This window comes from Rhinolophus sinicus, linkage group LG06, assembly GCF_036562045.2.
Source record: "Rhinolophus sinicus isolate RSC01 linkage group LG06, ASM3656204v1, whole genome shotgun sequence".
Lineage (NCBI taxonomy): Eukaryota > Metazoa > Chordata > Mammalia > Chiroptera > Rhinolophidae > Rhinolophus > Rhinolophus sinicus.
Genome location: NC_133756.1, coordinates 119787114 through 119807216, shown reverse-complemented (window position 1 = coordinate 119807216; position 20103 = coordinate 119787114). Strand labels below are relative to the sequence as shown.

Genomic DNA, 20103 nt, shown 5'->3' with positions numbered 1-20103 from the left:
GGGAAACAGCCAGCAGCTCTGGATGGTGGTAAGGTAGGCCTCGAAGGCCAGGGAGGGTGTGGATGGCTCTCCGCACCCATGTGCACGGCTCACCCTCTGCCTTCTGTTTCCCCAGGATATGCGGAAGCACGTGACCATGACCCTGCTGGACACAGAGCAGTCATACGTGGAGTCGCTGCGCACACTCATGCAGGTGAGGCTCGCAGCTGGCCTGGGCCCCTGAGAGGGGCAGTTCTGAGCCTGGGAGGCTCTTAGACATGCGCTAACAAACCCATTTTGTGGACAGAGTGCTGAGGTCAGAGAGGAGAGAGAACTGACCCTGGGACACACCACCCCTCCATGGAGAACCCTCCACGTGACTGCCCTAGAGTAGGAAGCCTCCTCCAGGGCAAGAGAGAATACACAGGGGCCATAGTGAGGCCAGACCAGGCTACCCTAGAGCAGGTGCCCCCACCCCACCCATTGTCCTTCCAACTCCCCAACGCAGTCCTGGGTCTGAGCTTAGATTGTGAAGCCCCCGCTAGTGGAACCCCCTCCATTTTAATCATGAACTCGGAAAATATTTGTTGAATGGGATGAAATGTTGGGCATCTGCATGCCAGGCCCTGTTCCAGGGATGAATGAGAAAGACCAGCCCCTGCCACAGGAGCTCTCCGTGCTGTTGGGGCCTGATTGAGTATATGGGCACTCTTGAAGCATCCAGGAGGCCCCTGTGAGTCAGGGGGCAGGTAATTTTCTTGGAGGAGGTGCTGGCTTCCTCCTGACCTGTCTTCTCAGCAGCAGGAATAGCATAGGCGACGTCCAGTAAGGAGAGGCCTGGCGGTCCATGTGGCCGGCACTGAACACAGGGGTTGCTCCTACAGGGATGTCGGGGAGCCAGCAGGGGCCACATGGTAGGAGCCTTGACTCTCAGGAGGAGGGCCCTGAGGGGTCAGTGAGGGCTTTGAGCAGAGGTGGTGTGTAGCCCGACTCCTGCTTTACAGAGTCTGTTGACTGCTGGGAAGGTAGGTACTGTGTTTCCCCGAAAATAAGACCTAGCCGGACAATCAGCTCTAATGCATCTTTTGGAACAAAAATGAATAGAAGACCCAGTCTTATTTTACTATAATATAAGACCCGGTCTTATATAATATAATATAATACAATATAAGACCAGATCTCATATTCATTTTTGCTCCAAAAGATGCATTAGAGCTGATGGTCTGGCTAGGTCTTATCTTCAGGGAAACGCAGTAGCAGAAGAGGAGGCTAAGGCCACTGAGGTCAGGTGAGGGAGGGGAGGCCAGGAACAGGGCAGAGGCTGCCGGGAGGGAGAGTTGGGAATAGACAATTAGGAGGTGAATGGTCAGGCCACACATGGTAACTGGTTGGCTGTGGGGAGTAAAGTGGGGTTAGCCCAGGATGATACCTGGGCTCCTGGCCTGGGTGACTGAGGCACCTGGGAAAGGTGGGGCAAGGTGATGAGTTTGGGTTCCGATGTGTGGGTCTGGGAAAGCTCAGGAGCCGGGATGCACAAGCGGGTCTGGGGCCCAGGATAGAGAGCACGGATCTGAGCTGAAGTGGGGCTTGCCACTCACGGATGAGGACAAGTTTGCTCAAGCCACCTGGACAGAGTGAGAGCGAAGGATGAAAGGTAGAGCCCGGAAACATCCAGAGTGTTCATTCATTCACTCCACGCATCCGCAGCGGAGCCCCTTCTTCATGCCAGACAGCGTTCTCTAGAGATTTCAGCGTGAGGGATGAGCTCCCAGAGCTCACATTCTGTGAGAGACACTGGCAGTTACCAGTCAGACAGACCCTACGTGAGGACAAACGATGATGCAAAAGGGCACGGAGAGTGTGTGCTTAACAGCAGAATATTGGTCAGCCTGACAAAGGAAGGGAATTCTGACACATGCTACAACATAGATGAACCTTGAGGATATTATGCTAAATGAAACGAGCTAGTCACAAAAGGACAAATACTGTACGAAGTTCTGACAATAAAGTTGGCAAACTCATCCTAGAAAAAGTGCTCATACATCATTGCTGAATATCATTACAGTCACCTTTGAAGTTCTCCCCTTGGGAAGCTATGCACTGATGCCAGTGCCTAGTCCACCCTTCAAAGCAATTTTGGAACTCTTTCTAGAATGGCCATAAGAGCTGTCGTCGTATTACTCTTGATGTCCTGAATGTCATCAAAATGACTTCCTTTGAATATTTCCTTTTATCTTCCAGTAAAGAAAGAAGTCACTGGGGGCCAGATCAGCTGAGTAGGGAGGGTGTTCCAATACAGTGATTTGTTTACTGGCTAAAAACTCCCTCACAGACAGTGCCGTGTGAGCTGGCGCATTGTCATGATGCAAGAGCCATGAATTGTTGGAGACCAGTTCAGGTCGTCTAACTTTTTCACACAGCCTTTTCAGCACTTCCAAATAGTAAACTTGGCTAAGTGTTTGTCCAGTTGGTACAAATTCATAATGAATAATCCCTCTGATATCAAAAAAAAGGTTAGCAACATTGTTGCAACAAGTTCGCAAACTTAATTGTCAGACCTGGTATGATTCCACTTACATGAGGTACCTAGAGTAGGTACCTCTATCCAAATTCATAGAGAATTTCTGTCCAAATTCATAGAGACAGAAAGTAGAATGGTGGTTGGGGGAGGGGAACGGGGAGTTAGTGTTTAATGGGTACTTAGTTATAGTTGTTGAAGATGAAAACGTTCTGGAGATGGGTGGTGGTGATGGTTCCACAGCAGTATGCATGTACTTAGTGTGAGTTTACGGAAATGTACACTTAAAATGATTAAATGGCATATTTTATATGTATTTTACTGCAAAAAAATTGCATTGCTTTTATGTATTTTTAAAACATGCATAGAGAGCTGGGAACACAGAATGGGGGTTCTGGAGCTCGGGAGGGCTTCTGTGAGGTTGAGGTGTTTGGCTGAGACCTGAATTGTGGGTAGGAGTCAAGCAGGGGGCGAGGCCAGAGGGAATTGTTCCAGGCGGAGGGTACAGCAGGAACAAAGGCTGGGGGGCTGGAGGAAGCCTGGAGTAGTCAGGGGTGGAGAGGTGGCCCGTGAGGCTGCTGGGTAAGGAGTTGGCCTTTACTGTTAAGCACAGAGAAGTCATAGGAGGAACACAACCAGAATCCCATCTTTAAAAGGTGCCCTTGACTGCCAGGTGGGAATAGACGTGCAGGGGTCTGGGGGAGTCCTGTGTTGTCCCCTAGGTAGGAGTCAAGGCACAGGGGTCAGACAGTCCCAGGTTTGCATCACTTGCCTCCCTGCTGGATGATGCTAACCTAATCACCTCACTCCTCTGAACCTCAGTGGGTTTTTTTGTCTGCACAATGTAACTAACCATACCTGTCTCCCAGTGTGAAGATTAAAAGGTGATGAGGCTGCCCGTGCCTTGTTCACAGACTGGAGGCAGGCAGGGCCTGGGTGGGTCTCTACCTCTGAATCTCCTGGCTGCACACATGGAGGCATGCAGGACCTGTGGGAAAAACTAAGGGAGGATCGTGCTGAGCAAGCCAAAGGGAGAATGTTGGATGGGGAGGATGGAGATGGGCTGGGAGTGTCAGCTGAACCAGAGGACTGTAGCTTGAGGCAGCCTTGTTGTGTCCGAATGACTGAGGACGGGCCCCGGGTCAGGACAATGGCTCTGGAGCCAGGCCGCCAGTGTTCAAACTTGACTCTACCTCTTGGCCAGCTGTGTGACCTGGAGCAAGTTACATAGCCAGTCTCTGCCTCAGTTTCCTTGTCTGTAGAGTGTGAATAATAATAATACCTGCTTCAAGCACAGACTACAGGAGAGAAGCATGTATAATTGAGCAAATTGCCTGACAAGTCTGCATGCATGAAGGTGCGAGGGTGTGTTTATAAAATCACATTTAATCCTTGTATTAACCTTGTGGGGTAGATATTATAATCCCCTTCTTTAGATGAGGAAATGAAAACTCAGGTTAAGAAACCTGTCCAGGGTCAACCATCTATTAAGTGGTGTCCTAGTCTGTTTGGGCTGCTCTAAGAAAAATACCATAGACTGGGTGGCTTAAACAAATAAAAATGTATTGCTTATAGTTCTGGAGGCTGGGAAGTCCAAGATCAAGGTGCTGACAGATTCGATGTCTGGTGAAGACCCACTTCCTGGTTCATAGACTTTTCACTGTGTCTTCTCATGGCAGAACAGCAGAGGGAGCTTTCTGGGGCCTTTTTCATAAAGGCACTAATCCCATTCACGAGGGCACCAACCTCATTACCTACTCACTTCCCAAAGCCCCAGATCCAAATAACACTATATCAGGGTTTTGGTTTCAACATATGAATTTGGGGGGAACACAACAAACACTCAGTGTATAGCAAGTGGTAATGGTAAAACCGGACATTTATTGAGTACTTAATATATATATACTTTACATAAATTAATTCATAATTAACCTCACCATAACTCCCATTTTACAGATGATGAAACTGAGACACAGAGAAGTAAAGCAACTTGTTTAAGGTCACAGAACCAGGAAGTGCCATAGCCTGGGTTGAATCCCTGTCAGTATGACTCGAGGTGCTCCCTCTCACCCACTGGTCTCCACCGCCTAAAGGATAGGTGGTATTCAAACTGAGATTGGATTCCACAGCCCTGGTGTTCCCTCGAAGTGAACACTGCCCACCCACATTGATTGGTATTGTTCCTGCAGGCCAGGAGTTTAAAATGAAAAAAGAAGTTAAATACCAGGATTAACAACCAGAAGGAGGTGGGATTTGAGCCCAGGTCCGAAGGCTACACCCTTTCCTCAGTGTCACCCTCACCTTTTGAGTCTTTCTTCAATGCCCAAATTCCCAGCTAACCAAACCCCCTTCTCCCAGCACTCCTAGCCCTGTCTGTTTCCCACAGCACCTACTACCTTCTAACATACTATATAATAATTTCATTATTTATGGTGCCTATTTTCTGCCTCCCTCCACAAGCACAGGGACTTCTGTCTGCCCACCGATGCAGCTCCGTGCTTAGAAAGCCAGACACACAGTAGTTGCTCAGAGAGTATGTGGTGAGTGAATGCAGGTGTCGGCTCCTAGCTGGGTCTGTATCGGGTTCTCAGTCTCTGTTTATTCTTTCCTCCCACTGTGTGCCTGTTTCTATGTGGGGCGCTGGGACCGGGAGATGAGCAGTTTAGCTCCTGCTCCTGTGGGGCAAGGGACCCTAACACAGATAAGGCACTGGCTCAGACTGGCCTACGCACGAGACAGGGAGGCTGCCTGCTGCCTGTCTCCTCACCATCACCCCCTGGCCTTTTTAGAATCCCCAACCAGGCGAGAGAATTCTGTTGAGCTTTACTTTCTGGAGCTTGTCTTACAAAACAAGCAACATTTTAAAAAATGTTAATATACATTTTATTGCAATATTGCATATACTTTTCCAAACCGTTTTCTTTGGCCTGTAGTTACAGTTTGGGCCAGTAGAGGGCGGCCTCTCCATGAGCACACTAGCCGCTGAGCAGGGCTATTAATTCACGCTCAGGAAACACCATTGAATGTAGACATGAGGTGAAAAACAGGAGTTTTAGTCCCAGAGTGACTAGCAGATCTGAAAACTGTTAAAACAGTTTCACTGCTGTTACCTAGTTCTTGAACGATGCCTGGCACATAGTAAGTGTTGAATAAAATATTTGCTGCCTTAGTGTGTGTGGGTCTTCCAGGAAGCCCAGTCTTCTTGCTTTCTTCTCACTCCAAGCTCTGTTTGTTCATACATCCAGCACATCTTTCCTGAGCCCCCTCACACCTATTTTGCACATAGAGGGACCCAGGGATAGGTCTTCCCATCTCCCTCCTAGAGCTCTGAGTCTAATGAGGGAGGTACATGAGGCAGGGCCACTGGGCTGCAGGTCTGGGCGACTGTGTGTGCACCTGTGCCAGTAGGTTTAGGTGCCATGTCTAAGGGGACTTGCACTGACCCCATGGATCCCCCCAGGGCTACATGCAGCCGCTGAAGCAGCCAGAGAACTCCTTGCTGTGTGACCCGTCACTGGTGGACGAGATTTTTGACCAGATCCCGGAGCTCCTGGAGCACCATGAGCAGTTCCTGGAGCAGGTCCGGCACTGCGTGCAGACCTGGCACGCCCAGCAGAAGGTGGGGGACCTGCTCATCCAGTCGGTGAGTGGCCCTGCTGCCCGTGGCTGCAGCCCCCCCTCCCCCCCAAGCTCAGACCACTTCTGGAAGGAGCTGGCTGCCTCCGTGGACCCGGACACTGACTCTGATCCCATATTTAACCCCAGAATTTGACCACACACTGACACCACAGACCCTGGGTGGCCCTGAACCTGGACACTGCCCAACCCCAGAGCTTGGCTGGGCACTGGTATAGACCTTAACCCCAACCAGACAATGACCTGATCTTGGACCCAAGTCCAGTTGCTGGCAATGACCTACCCTAGTCCTGCCCCTGAGCTGGTGCTGAGGCTGACCCAGACCTCAATGGGATACGAGCACATATTCTCAACCCCTGCCTGACTAGCTCTTTTCTCTATCACGTATTTTAACACGTTGCGTACGGATCACGAGAATCTTCACGAGGGATTTAAACCCCGCTGTAAGCAACGTGTTAACAAGAAGCCTAAATATCTGGCACTTATTATGTGCTCGGCATTAGTCTGCATACATTATATATATCAACAACTCTAGGAGGAAGGTGTGATTATTACCGAGTGTAAAGTTGATGACTCTGGCACAGAGAGATAAAATAACCTGGTCAAAGTCACAGCCAGTAAGTGGTGGAGGATTCAACCCCCAGAAACCTGGTTCCAGTGCCCAGGCTGTACCCCACTCTGTATACCCTTTTACCGCAGGCGAGCCCTCCGCCTCTGAGCTTTTCAAGATCCTACAATAGTGACTGGGACCTTCGAAAAGCAAAACTAATAAACATTTAATTAAGTGTTTGTGAAATATAACATGCCATTTTCTTTAATCGTTAAATTTAGTATTCATTTATAAGAATTTAATTACATTTGAACAAGTTGAAGTTACATTGTGTTATTTTTGCCAGAATTCCCAAGAATGCATGATGATGACGGATAAATTATAGCCAAATGCAAGCTAAATGGTTACTCAGAGCCAAATAATCTCAAAAAGCAAAATTGCAAAACTCCTTCCTAAAAATATACTAGTGGAAGAAAAAGAAATCTTATCTATTTTTAATGGGATGTGGGTGTGTTTTCATGTCTTTGTGATGCTGTGAATGGGCCTTGGGCCTATGAAGGCCTTAGAAGGAAACGGATGTGATGAGAACCGTGGCCTGGTGGTGATGGGACCCCAGCTTAGTGCTGACATCTCTAGCCCATCACTATCTTCAGTGTCACTCAGATTTTGATGCTGATCATGGGCTATAACAGATGCCCTGACCCCCAGGGAGGGGTCAGCATAGGACAGGCTGTCCCAGGATGGGGGCAGTTTGGTGGGGGCCACCTTCCTCCCTGAGCTGCTTCAGCTTATGTGCTGCAGCACAGTTGGGGGCAGGGAGGGAGGATAATTGGTTTCTTAGAGGCACAGGCGCTTGGAGGCCTAGGGCCCAGGGAGCGGGGGGGAGGGGTGACCAGAAATACCACCGCAGGTCACCTAGTCCATCCGTGGTTCAGCTGAGACAGGAATTAGGATGGCCCAACCCCCAGCCAGGGCTTCTGACCAGGAACCTCCATATTTAGCCCAGTCATCAGCTGGTCAGTAGGCATTAGCCACCAGCTGTGTGCCCTGCCCCACGCGGGGCTTGACTGGGATAGGGACATCTGTGTCCTTGGAGAGGGAAGATTTGTCCTGGGGATTAGGGGAGGCCAGAGGCCAGGTGTAGTTCCAGTCAGAGCCCTAGTCAGGGCTGGGAGTGCTTCCTGAAAGAGACAGAACTAGAGCTTAGCCCTGAGGGTGGGTGAGATTTAGATGTGGGGAGGGCATTCCTGGTGGAGGGAATTACATGAGCAGAGGCCAAGCAGCTGGAATGAGTCTGTGTCACTCAGAGGACCTGGCTGGCTGGACTTGGTGCTGTTGGAGACCAGGGGATGGAAATGCCCATTTGGAAGCGAGAAAACCTGGCGTGAGCTCACAGGACACATCCAGGCACATGTACAGACATGCCCGCGCGTGCACACACACACGGATAAGATGCACATGTGTATATATCTGCACATGCACACATCTAATCACACAGTCACACATACAACACATACACACGACACAGGAGAACATGCCTGATCTCAGAAACTATATCATTTCTAGGTGGAGGAAAGGATGTTGGCTCATGAATTGATGGAAACCAGGACAGGGTGAGGTGGGGTAAGGGGCCCCTTGAGAGTCCCAACCTGTCTCTTCACCCACAGTTCTCCAAGGATGTCCTGGTCAACATTTATTCTGCCTATATTGATAACTTTCTCAACGCAAAGGATGCCGTGCGTGTGGCTAAGGAGGCGAGGCCTGCCTTTCTCAAGTTCCTGGAGGTACTGTGGGCCAGGGCAGGGGGATGGCGGCCCCCCTCACCGGGGGCCAGCTTTGGGGTCCCCAGGAGCTCCCACCCCGGGCACCACAGCTCTAGCCAGTGGGTTAGCCTCTGCCCTCAGGCTGAGCTGGGGCTTCCTGTGAGCCGGTCCCTGGACATTCGCTTCTTTGCATGTCTTTCCTCACACGGCTGCCCTGCTGCCCTGTTTTGGATTTCAGCAAAGCATGCGTGAGAACAAGGAAAAGCAGGCACTCTCCGACCTCATGATCAAGCCTGTACAGCGGATCCCACGCTATGAGCTTCTGGTGAAGGTGGGCATGGGGCTGAGTGGGCAGGTGGGCAAGGCCTGGAGGCACGTGGGGATGCAGCGGGCTCTGTGGCTGGGTCCCCAGGGGTCAGGTAGAAAAGGAAGTCCTTTCTGGCTCCAGAGTCAGTGGGAGGCTCTAGGGCCTGGCGAGGGCAGCTAAGCAGGCCGATCTGGTCCTGATTCTCACCCCAGGACCTCCTGAAGCACACGCCTGAGGACCACCCGGACCACCCACTCCTGCTGGACGCACAGCGAAACATCAAGCAGGTGGCTGAACGCATCAACAAGGGCGTGCGGAGTGCCGAGGAGGCGGAGCGGCACGCCCGAGTGCTGCAGGAGATCGAGGCTCACATCGAGGGCATGGACGACGTGCGTGTAGCCCCGCTCTGCCTACCCCCCACACACACACCTGTGTCCATCTGTGGCACCTGGACTTGTGGCCATGTCCACACCCACAGTGGTGTCCCCTAGTGTGTTTGCATTGTGGTATTTTCCACATCCGTCTCTAGCCATGTGACTCGTGACCTGACAGCATTGGGAGGGGGGATGGGATGTTGCTTCCACTGGCCTGGCCCATGCAGTGGGGTCAAAGGGTCACCAGCGTCTGGGGAGGGGGTGACAATTAATAACTAGCCTTCAAGATACCTTGTCCCTCCTGCCCCACAGCTCCAGGCCCCTATGCGGCGGTTCCTGAGGCAGGAGATGGTCACTGAAGTGGTAAGAAGTGCCCTGTGTTGTCTGCCTGTTTGTTCCCACTCCCCCCCAACTTTGTCCACACTTCTGCTCATACCTGCTGCGCACGGCTCTCCCTGCTCTTCCACTCCAACAGGAGCCCTGGGTCGAGTCCCAACTCGGCCTCTGCCTCTGGGCAGCTGGGGGAGAGCCCTCACCCTTCCCTGGGCCTGGCTGTCCCCTTGGGTACTGTGGGCAGGAGGGTGGGCCTCTGGGCCTGAATCCTGCCTCGGGCCCCACAGAAGGCAGTTGGCGGCAAAAAGGACCGGTCCCTCTTCCTGTTCACGGACCTCATCGTCTGCACCACCCTGAAGCGGAAATCAGGTTCCCTGCGGCGCAGCTCCATGAGCCTGTGAGTGGCGAGGGCCTGGCAAGGGGGGGGTCTCAGGAAGTGGGGAGCAGTTTTCCCTCCATGGGTCCCACTTCCCTGCCCTGGCCAGAGTTCCCCTTGGCTCCCCACAGGTACACGGCAGCCAGCGTCATTGACACGGCCAGCAAATATAAGCTGCTGTGGAAGCTGCCACTGGAAGACGCGGACATCATCAAAGGTGGGCCTGACTGAGACCCGCCCGGGGTTCTGTGTGTTAGGGTCTTCCTCTGAGAAGCCCTTGAGGATTTGAGCTGGGGCCAGGTTGGCTGCCTGTCCATCTCCTTTTCTGCTTTGGGGCCTCACTTTCCTGTCCAGCGTAAGGGGTTGGTTGGTACACACAGAACCAGTCCAGGACCTCTCCATGCAGACCATTTTCTGACTAGGCGGGGACCTAACCTCGCTGGCAGGTGGGTTAGGCTGGGGTAGTACAGGGAGTACCATGTGCCGTAATTAGCCATTGATTCTGCACAAACTCATGTAAGCACCTCGTGTTAGATGATGGTGCACTGTTTGGGTTGAGCAGTTTTGTGCATAAGGAATAGATACTCAAGGTAGTTCAAGCAAAAGGCTGGTTGGAAAAATCTGTGCTGTTTGGGGCTGAGATTGTCAGAAGCTGATGCCGCTTCAGAGACCCGCCCATTCCTGCTGCTGTGTGTGTGTTTATGTGCGTTTCTCTCTCTGTATCTCTGTCTCTCTCTCTCCCCCTCTTCTCTCTCTCCTCCCTCCCTCCTTCCCTCCGACTCTTGGCCTGTTTTCCTCACCGTTCAGCTGTCTTATAACTACCATGGTCTGTCACGCCCTTTTCTACATCTCAGCCTTTTCACCTTCGCTCTGGGCCCTATAGCTGCTCCAGGTCCCACTGTTCACCTTCTTGAGTAGGGTGGCTGGTCTAGAATGGTAGTGTGGGCACCTGTGGGTGGCAGGCAGTTCAGGCCCAGACTCTGTCCCTAAGCTCACCTGGGGTGGTCCTCAAGGTGAAGGGGTTCGCTCATCCCCTCCGTGAACCCAGGCCTGTCCCACATGGGCCCCTGTGTAGGAATACAATCATCTCTTCTCGCTAAAGAACAGGATAGTCGATAAAATGACTTAGGTCAGGTGTCCAGTCCAGTCCAGCACCAATCAGCTATGGCCAGGTGTGGGGCAGGGTCATGCAGAGGAACATGTGGCTGCCCAGGTGGTAGGAGCTTGGGGAATTGTTTCCCTCCCCAGCCCTGGCTTGTCTAGTACACTGCTGCTCTCTGTGCTGCCCATTGTGGGCTGTTGGTCCAGGGTGTGCACCCCTAGCAGGCAGTACAGGGGTGGAGGATGCTAAGCTGACCTGTAGGGCCAGCTCCTTGGACATGGTCAGGTACAGGACAGGACCAGAGAAATCAGAGAAATCCAGGGCATCAGCTCTTTGCTTCCCCCTTTGTGGAAGAGCTGAGTCCTGTAATCAGCAAATTTGACTGCCCAAGGCTCTGCCTGCCCAGCCAACTCCTCATGGGGGCTGCACCACTGCAGCCGGCCAGTTTGTCAGCTGGCACCTGTATAACCTACAGAGCCGTCTGCTGTTTATTCTGTGCTCTTCCAGGGAGTTCTCCAAGGGCCCAATACCCTGTGCTCCGTAGCTCTGGATTTAGGCCCAGTCCCCTGCCCTTAGGCCTGGGGTTTCTCTGCGAGCTGCCTGCTGGGCACTTGGGGTTTACAAGCTCTGTTTGTCAGACTACTTCCCACGCCCAGCTGCAAGTTGTGTGGTGAGGGGAGGAGTGTCTCTCCAAGCTTGACCTTGTCTGTCTTTGGCTCTGTCCATGGCCTTCTTGTATCCCCACCAGGGGCGTCCCAAGTCACCAATCGGGAGAACATCCAGAAGGCCATCAGCCGCCTAGACGAGGACCTGACCACCCTGTGCCAGATGAGCAAGCTATCTGAGAGCCTTGGTTTCCCCCACCAGGTCTGCGCCTTCTGCCTGAGGCTGGGGGGTTGGGGGTGGGGGTCCCTAACCCGGTCTGAGGGAGAGGACATCCCGGTCACTTATCTAAGGGGGCACATGCAGCCTTACCCCATCTGAAGGAAGTAAGGTGTTCCAAGCCTGGAAAGGGAGACACAGTTCCATCTCCAGCTGAGGGAGTGGAGAGGGCCCATCCTATCTGGGGGAATCCAGTCTACCTTTTGGTCTAAGAGGGAAGACAGTCCCACTTTCCATCTGGAAGTCCCCATACTCATCTTTGGGGCAGGAGCAGGCTGTGGGACGATGCTGGGGCCTGAGCCTGGGCCTCTGCCCCACAGAGCCTGGACGATGTGCTGCGGGACCTCTCAGCCGCCATGCACCGGGACCTGTCAGAGAAGCAGGCGCTGTGCTATGCACTTTCCTTCCCTCCTACTAAGCTGGAGCTGTGTACTACGAGGCCTGAGGGCACTGACTCCTTCATCTTCGAGTTTCCCCACCCTGACGCCCGCCTTGGCTTTGAGCAGGCCTTCGACGAGGCCAAGAGGAAGCTGGGTAAGCCAGGGCCCATGCCAGCAACCTCCTCCAGAACCTCCAGGCGGTGGGCAGTGGGCAGCACCTTGAGCCTGTCTGGGACATCAGGAGCCAGAAATCCTAGGGCTGCCACGTCCTGAGCTCCAGTCCCTGCTGGTGGGAGGGTGGACTAAGACTTGCGTAGTAAAGCCTGGGATTCCCCAAGGCCTCCCTGGGGTTCCATGGGAGGGGGTTCCATGGAGGGGGTCAGCTTAAATCAGGGACCCCATCGTGGGATGGCCACCCCACCACCACCACCACACCCCCCACACATACACATACACACCCACACACACTCACTGAGAGGAGGCCTGGATCAGGGACAGCTGTTGATCAAGGTCCATGGCTTAGAATATCTTTAGAGGCCCCTGGGTCTACGTCCCACATGGTACAGGTGGGAACTGGAGGCCAGAGACAAGCAGGTAAATGGGCAAGGTCAGGGCCAGGATGAGGTGGATGTTAAGCAGTGTCTGTCTGTCTGTCCATCTCCACTGTAGCATCCAACAAAAGCTGCCTAGACCCTGAGTTCCTGAAGGCCATCCCCATCATGAAAACTCGCAGTGGCATGCAGGTGTGTATATGTACCTGGGTCGTGTGGGTGCGCATATTCAAAGCCAGCGCATGGTCGTGTGTCCTGTTTTGTGTACATTATACACGTGTCTTGAATATTATAACTGCTCCCTATGTCTTTGAGTGTACAGCTCTCTGTACATGCACATGGACACTGCATACGTGTCACATGCATGTGGCTATGTTTATGCATGTCTGTATCCGTGCATGTGAGTAAAGCCTCTACAACTGATGGAAAGTATCTAATTTATGTGCTTGTATGAGCGTATACCTATGAACAAAGGTTACTATTTTCTTGTTTGGTACATGCATATACATTATATTTGGGGTCTGTATATATGTACATGCACGAATGGAGGATACCTGTAAGACAGGCATGTGTGCATTTGATATGTAAAGAGTGTCCCGTGTGCTGTATGTGTACACATATGCAGAGGGGTGCGTTGGAAATCCACATACCCGTGTGGGCCTGCCTCCCCCTCCCTCTGTCCTGCTGGTGGGCCTGGAGAGCAACGGAGAGCTAGCAGCAATTCCTCCACTCACCTTCCCCTGTCCATTGGCACCTTTCACAGTTCTCCTGTGCGGCCCCGACCCTGAGCAGCTGCCCCGAACCCGCGCCGGAAGTGTGGGTGTGCAACAGCGATGGCTACGTGGGCCAGGTGTGCCTGCTGAGCCTCCGCGCCGAGCCAGATGTGGAGGCCTGTATCGCCGTCTGCTCTGCTCGCATCCTCTGCATTGGGGCGGTGCCTGGGCTGCAGCCGCGCTGCCACCGGTGAGGCATGGCATGGTGGTGGGTGGGGCTGCTGCACTGAGTCCCTACTTTCAACACTCCGAGGTGACCCCTATGTGGTTGTGGGCATGTGCGTGTTCAGTGGATGTGGCAGGCCTTTAGGGCGTGTCCGTGGGCCGGGGCCTGGTGGGCTTGCTGATGAGTGGGGCCAAGCCTGGGCTCTTAGGGGCGCTCATCCCCATCCTCATTCCAGGGAGCAGCCTTCGTCGCTGCAGAGCCCCCAGGAGTCGGCACCTGAGACCACTGGGCCGGAAATGGATGTCGAGGCCTCAGAGGAAGAAGCAGTGACGCTGGCAGAGCCAGGACCCCAGGCCTGCCTGCACATCTCCATTGCCGGCTCCGGCCTCGAGATGGCGCCAGGCCCCACGGAGAGTGACCCCCGCCCGGAATTGGTGCCCTTTGACAGCGACTCAGACGATGAGTCTTCACCTAGCCCGTCAGGGACGCTGCAGAGCCAAGCCAGCCGATCCACCATCTCCTCCAGCTTTGGCAGTGAGTCCAACTGGGGGCCGTCAGGCAGTGTGGACTGCCCAGATGAGAGGACAGCCCAGTGGGTACTGATGGGCGAGGAGGGACCCATGCTAGCAGAGGCATGGAATCAATTTCAGGACATTAGCACACAGAGCGAGTGGTGGGAGCCAGCAAGGGGGGCAGGGGGTGGCACCAAGGACCCAGGACAGGCAGGCCAGATCCTGAAGACCCTGCAATGACCGCCGAGTGAAGGAAGATGGAGTAGGGGGTGGAGTGGTTGGTCTCTGTCCATAGTATGGTGGCGGGTTGGAGGGGGCCGTGCTAGGACTAGGAACCTGTAGCACTAAGCGGTCAGTGAGCAGCCTGAGCTGATGCAGAGGTCTCACGGTAGGGAGAACAGCTGTGGAAAGCCCTTGGGAGGGACATGGCCAGAAGGGATGCATTGAGAGGAGACTGAGGCCTAGGAAAATATCAGGGCACAGGCCTGGCAGAGGGGAATGGAGATAGACACCTTTGTCTCCCTCAGACGAGGAGACCCCAAGCTCCAAGGAAGCTACGGCAGAGACAACCAGTTCAGAGGAGGAGCAAGAGCCTGGCTTCCTACCACTGTCTGGCTCCTTTGGGCCTGGAGGTCCCTGCGGCACCAGCCCAATGGATGGGAGAGCCCTCCGCCGCTCCAGCCGTGGCTCCTTCACCCGGGGCAGCCTTGAGGACCTACTGAGCGTTGACCCTGAGGCCTATCAGAGCTCCGTGTGGCTGGGCACTGAGGATGGCTGGTAGGGATGGGAGGGGCAGGGGCACAGTGCCAGAGCCCTGAGCTCCCTGCTTTGGAAATCAGATGGTAGCCTGATTTCTAGCAGAAGCGGGAGGGTCTTTGGGTCAGGCCCCAGGGGTACTGCCAGCCAGGGCTGCCAGTGGGTCTGAAACCCATAGGGAGGCTAATGGATGACCTCAGGAGCTTGGGCAGGCACCGGGCATGGAGGAAGTGGTGGGGGAGGTGAGAGGTGGAGGGATGCCTTCAGGACTGCTGTGCCCCAGCGCGTGTCACAGGTGCACACTCCTGATCCACAGTGTCCACGTGTACCAGTCCTCCGACAGCATCCGCGATCGCAGGAACAGCATGAAGCTCCAGCACACAGCCTCTGTGACCTGCATCCTGTAAGGCGCCCCCAGGTGGCCCTTCCGGTCCAGACCCTTCTCAGCGGCACATGCAGGCCTCTTTCTGTCCTCCCAGGTCCTTCTGCTCCACTGGCCCCTCCTTTCTTTGGAGGCTGGAGGCCAGAGGCCTGGCCCTAGGCTAGCTGTGCCTCCCCCATACTGTGTCACCTTGGGCAAGTCACTGGTCCTTCCTAGACTTAGGGTCTTCCACCTGGAGAGGTGACTCTCGGAAACCATAGCCGTCTGTCTGTGATTCCCTTGGCCCCAGGTGACCTACTTTGGCTTCCGGAAGCCCTTGACGACTCCTCCTTTTTCCCACCTAGGTATCTGAATAACCAGGTGTTTGTGTCTCTGGCTAATGGGGAACTTGTCGTTTACCAAAGAGAAGCAGGTGCGTACCCAGCCCTGCCCCGCTCTCCTGGAGTCCCTTGCTGAGGTTGGAGCCCTCTCCTGAGAGAGGCTGGGGTCTGGGGCTGTGCGTCTGGAGATGTGGCCTTGGGCAACTCCCAGGCCCTCTCTGGGCCTTGGTGTCCTCATTTATAAATGGGGTTCTTAGCACCCTCAGGAGAGGGTGAGGCTCACATGCAACCCTGGACTGAATATGCTGTTTTCTTTACCCTACTCCTACTCCAGGTCGTTTCTGGGACCCCCAGAACTTCAAGTCGGTGACCCTGGGTGCCCAGGGGAGCAGCATCACTAAGATGGTGTCTGTGGGGGGGCGGCTGTGGTGCGGCTGCCAGAACCAAATCCTGGTCCTGAGCCCCGACACACTGCAGCTTGAGGTAGCGCGGGAGGTGGCGGGAGTGGGAGGGAACTGGGGATGGGGCGAGCCAGGCTCACAGAAGAGATGAGACTTACGGGGGCCATAGAAAAATATCCAGCGGCCTAGGAAGAGGCCAGTGATTTCTCTGAAAACCCTTTAAACTTTGACATTCTCTGATCATTAAATCACTCAAGTTTCATGGGGAAAGGACACCCCCATTTTAATTCCTGAGGAGTAAGTGGGGGAGGCTCTCATGAAACCATCTTTGATAAGTCAGTCATCCAGACCTAGGAACAAGGCTGCCTTTGCTGTCAGTCCAAGTGGGCTTTGTGGAGAGGTTTGGTGTGAGTTGTAAGGAGGGAGGGGTGGGTACTGGTGAAGCACAAGGCAGGGAGGGGCCAGGGAAGGCAGGTCTGCCAGTCACCCATCTGTTCTCTATCCCACCCCACCACCACCACCAGCACACATTCTACGTGGGACAGGATTCCAGCCGCAGCGTGGCTTGCATGGTGGACTCCAGCTTGGGTGTGTGGGTGACATTGAAAGGTAGTGCCCACGTGTGTCTCTACCATCCAGACACCTTCGAGCAGCTGGCAGAGGTAGACGTCACACCTCCCGTGCACAGGATGCTGGCAGGTACGGACCTCAGTCTACCACTGTCTCTTCCCTTGGACCCTTTTTGTCCTGTCGTTGAGGAGGCTGAGCCAGCACCAGGATGCAGCCTCAGCTCTGGTCTGTCTCCCACCCCAGGCTCGGATGCCATCATCCGGCAGCACAAGGCCGCCTGCCTGAGGATCACCGCACTGCTGGTCTGTGAAGAGCTGCTATGGGTGGGCACTAGTGCTGGCGTCGTGCTCACCATGCCCACGTCCCCCAGTACTGTCAGCTGCCCTCGAGCGCCCCTCAGCCCCACTGGCCTAGGCCAGGGACACACTGGCCACGTCCGCTTCCTGGCTGCAGTCCAGCTGCCAGATGGCTTCAACCTGCTCTGCCCAACCCCACCACCTCCCCCAGACACAGGTGGGTCTGTGCATCCTACCCCACCCCAGGGTTCCTGGAATTTGGGGTTAGAACTCCCCACGCTCCTGCCAGAAGAGAGTTAAGATGGAGGAAAGTGTAATACAGAGCTGGAAGTGGCATATGTTATAGGAAGTAGGCTATGGAAACTCCAAAATAAAATCTAGGATATGACGTGTGCGTGTGTGTGTGTAAAAGTCTATCCAAAGAATTGTCATGGGAGATGGAGTGAACTATAAGCTAAGAATTAGAATATGGTACAGGAAGGGATATGTACAACAGGAAATAAAACCACTAGAAATGATATCTAGGGCAGGAAGTGATGTGCAGAGCAGGAAATAGAAATAGCAACAGAGAGCAGAATGACAGATAGGACAGTAAATGGACTGTGAAAATATATATAGAAAGTGAAATATGTTAGGAAATGATGTGCTTCAAGGAGGCAACAGTTAGCACAGTCTTGGCTTTGGCAGAGCAGGAAACCATATTCCCAAGAGGAAGTGATGTGGGAACCAGGAAGCAGGAAAGCTTTGGTCATGAGTTGTCTCCGTGCAGAGAAGACCTAAGCTACCTAACTGGCAAAGGGCCATTGGAAGCAGGAAATGAGTATGAGGAGAACAGTATATATGCAGTAATCAAGAGAGAAAGTGGTGTGGCGTGGGAAGTTACGTCACTCCTGACTAGAAAATATGGACAGGAGGTAAGAAGTTGTCTAACTGCCAGAGAGTAGACATACCTTCCCAAACAGGAAGCTCTTGGTTAACATGAAGTGGGATCCCCCACAGGAAGTGTGCATATCTTTCTATCTTCTGGGGTATGGGACCTTAGACCCTGATAGACAGTGCAGCCACCGTTTGCCCCGGGCTAACAGATCCTTCCCTCTGGTCCCCAGGTCCTGAGAAGCTGCCATCGCTGGAGCATCGGGACTCCCCACGGCACCGAGGACCCACCTCAGCCAGGCCTAAAATGCTAGTTATCAGTGGAGGTGACGGCTATGAGGACTTCCGACTCAGCAGTGGGGGTGGCGGCAGCAGTGAGACTGTGGGCCGAGATGACAGCACAAACCACCTCCTCCTGTGGAGGGTGTGACCCTGTCCACTGTGGCTCAGGACGTGTCCGCCCACCTGCCCTCAGCCTGCTTGCCTCTTCCTAGCCCACACACAGACTCTGCCCAGGAGTGCCCAACCAGGGGCTCACCTGTGCCTGCATGGGCTCCTCCCATCCTTGCAGAAGCATTCCTGATGGAACACCTGGCCAGCGCACCAAGGCCTTTCCCGATCCTCTGGCTGCTCTGGTGCTCCCAGTCATGATGGGGGTGGGGTGGGGGGCACGTGGGCTGCCCAGGACCTCGTCCCTGGAGCTTCTACCAAAGACACGGCCGGGCCTGGACCCCATGGGGCTGGGGAGTGCCATGTGCAATATTTGGAGGGTTTTCTGGGGGCAGTGGGAGGGCTGGGAGACAGAATCCTTTCCCGTGTACAGTATTTATGTTTCTTTTTAGATGTGTACCTTCCCAAGCACTTATTTATGCAATGACCTGGGGCAGGGGGTGATTGGAGGAAATGACAGAAGGAAAAAAACCCTATTCCTGCCCTGGGGGCCACCCAGGACCCTAACCAAGCCTTCCCAGAGGGACCAATCCCCCCTTGTTATATACATGCACGCATGTGTGTACACACACACACACACATTGCATGTTCAGGACACTAAAACCTGGCTGCTTAACATACACTTTCCACAGCCTCATCCTGATTGGGCCATTCTCCAGTATCCAGAGCCAGGGACCACGTCCCCTCAATTATCCAGAACAAGACGACCATTGGGGGGCAGTGACTCCCATCTGGCAGGCCTGTTCAGGCTTTGGCATTTCCTAGTTTGTCGGCAGTGCCTTTAGTGGCTTCCACATTTGGGAACACTGACAGGGCCTTGGGCAGGCTCTCCCCTGGCCTGACCAGGCAAGAGAACGGGCGCTTGCTCTCCTCACAGTTGCTCCCCAGCCCCTGTGTCTCATGCACTGGCACATGGTCACCTTGGGAGGGTGGACCTAGGAGCCCCCTCACTCTGACCACTGAATCCCTCTCTTCACACCCCTCCTGCCAGAGGCAGCCCCTCCAGGAAGGACACCCAAGGCTGAGGGGCTGGACATGGCCTCTCCAATCGGGTGCGAGGGCTGCCTCCTGCCTCCGGACTGCAGGAGCCAGTCTGAGCCTCTGCCCCCTCGCTTCTTCAGCTATGGCTCCAAAGGTCTGGTTTCAGATAGGGTTTGTTTGGTTCTGTGTTTGTTTGGGGTGGGTGGGTCATTGCGGTCTTAGATTATGTTTCTCTTGCTACCAGTCATGTATTAACTTTCCTTGAATGGTGAATTTTAAAGTCAATAAATAGAAACACCAAATTCTTGCTCCCCATCGGCAGCCACAGTGGCCTGCCAGCAACCTCGGGGCTCCCCAGCTGTGTGGGCCTCCCAACACCCACTCACTTGGGCAGAAGGGAGGCCTCAGAGACCCAGAAGAGTGCTGCTGGGATGGTGAGACTGCCAGTCACTTGCTGTGTTATCCCAGTCAGGTCACTGTCCCTATCTGGACTGTAGTTTCCTCGTCAGGAAAACAAGGGGTTGTGCTAGTAGTCCAGTGCTTTGTAACCAGGGTTAGGTGTTAGTATTCCTTCCAGATTCATGTGTAAGTATAAAGCATGACACAATTATATGTCCATGTAAATGCACATTCCCAGGCTCCCCTCAGCTGGTCAGTAGGTCTGGGGTGGGGCTTGGGAATCTGAAGCTGAACGTACACTGCAAGTAAAACACTAGGCGACTAGCAAGCATATCCACAGCTCCTCCAGGAAATTATTCCCCAGCAAGACCTCTTGTGAAGCTGGGGAATCTGACACACCAAGGTGAGGTCAGGCTTTGGAGCTGGGGTAGAATTCAAGTCTATCTGATTTCTGGTCCAAAGAGCGTGCCATT

At 53.9% G+C, this 20103-nt stretch overlaps 1 protein-coding gene across 1 annotated transcript in view; it reads left to right on the top strand.

Moving 5' to 3' along the window:
• The window catches only part of ARHGEF17 (Rho guanine nucleotide exchange factor 17), a 56562-nt gene extending 37016 nt beyond the window's left edge, over positions 1–19546 (top strand). The window contains exons 2-21 of the mRNA XM_019744355.2: positions 116–193; positions 5958–6140; positions 8351–8467; positions 8685–8777; positions 8966–9142; positions 9440–9490; positions 9748–9857; positions 9968–10053; positions 11687–11805; positions 12141–12354; positions 12870–12943; positions 13515–13714; positions 13926–14224; positions 14730–14979; positions 15275–15361; positions 15685–15752; positions 15995–16143; positions 16586–16760; positions 16875–17144; positions 18034–19546. Coding sequence (XP_019599914.2) covers positions 116–193; positions 5958–6140; positions 8351–8467; positions 8685–8777; positions 8966–9142; positions 9440–9490; positions 9748–9857; positions 9968–10053; positions 11687–11805; positions 12141–12354; positions 12870–12943; positions 13515–13714; positions 13926–14224; positions 14730–14979; positions 15275–15361; positions 15685–15752; positions 15995–16143; positions 16586–16760; positions 16875–17144; positions 18034–18230 — 2997 coding nt within the window. The 3' untranslated portion in view covers positions 18231–19546. The remainder of the gene's footprint in view (positions 1–115; positions 194–5957; positions 6141–8350; positions 8468–8684; positions 8778–8965; positions 9143–9439; positions 9491–9747; positions 9858–9967; positions 10054–11686; positions 11806–12140; positions 12355–12869; positions 12944–13514; positions 13715–13925; positions 14225–14729; positions 14980–15274; positions 15362–15684; positions 15753–15994; positions 16144–16585; positions 16761–16874; positions 17145–18033) is intronic.
• Positions 19547–20103: the final 557 nt, after the last annotated feature.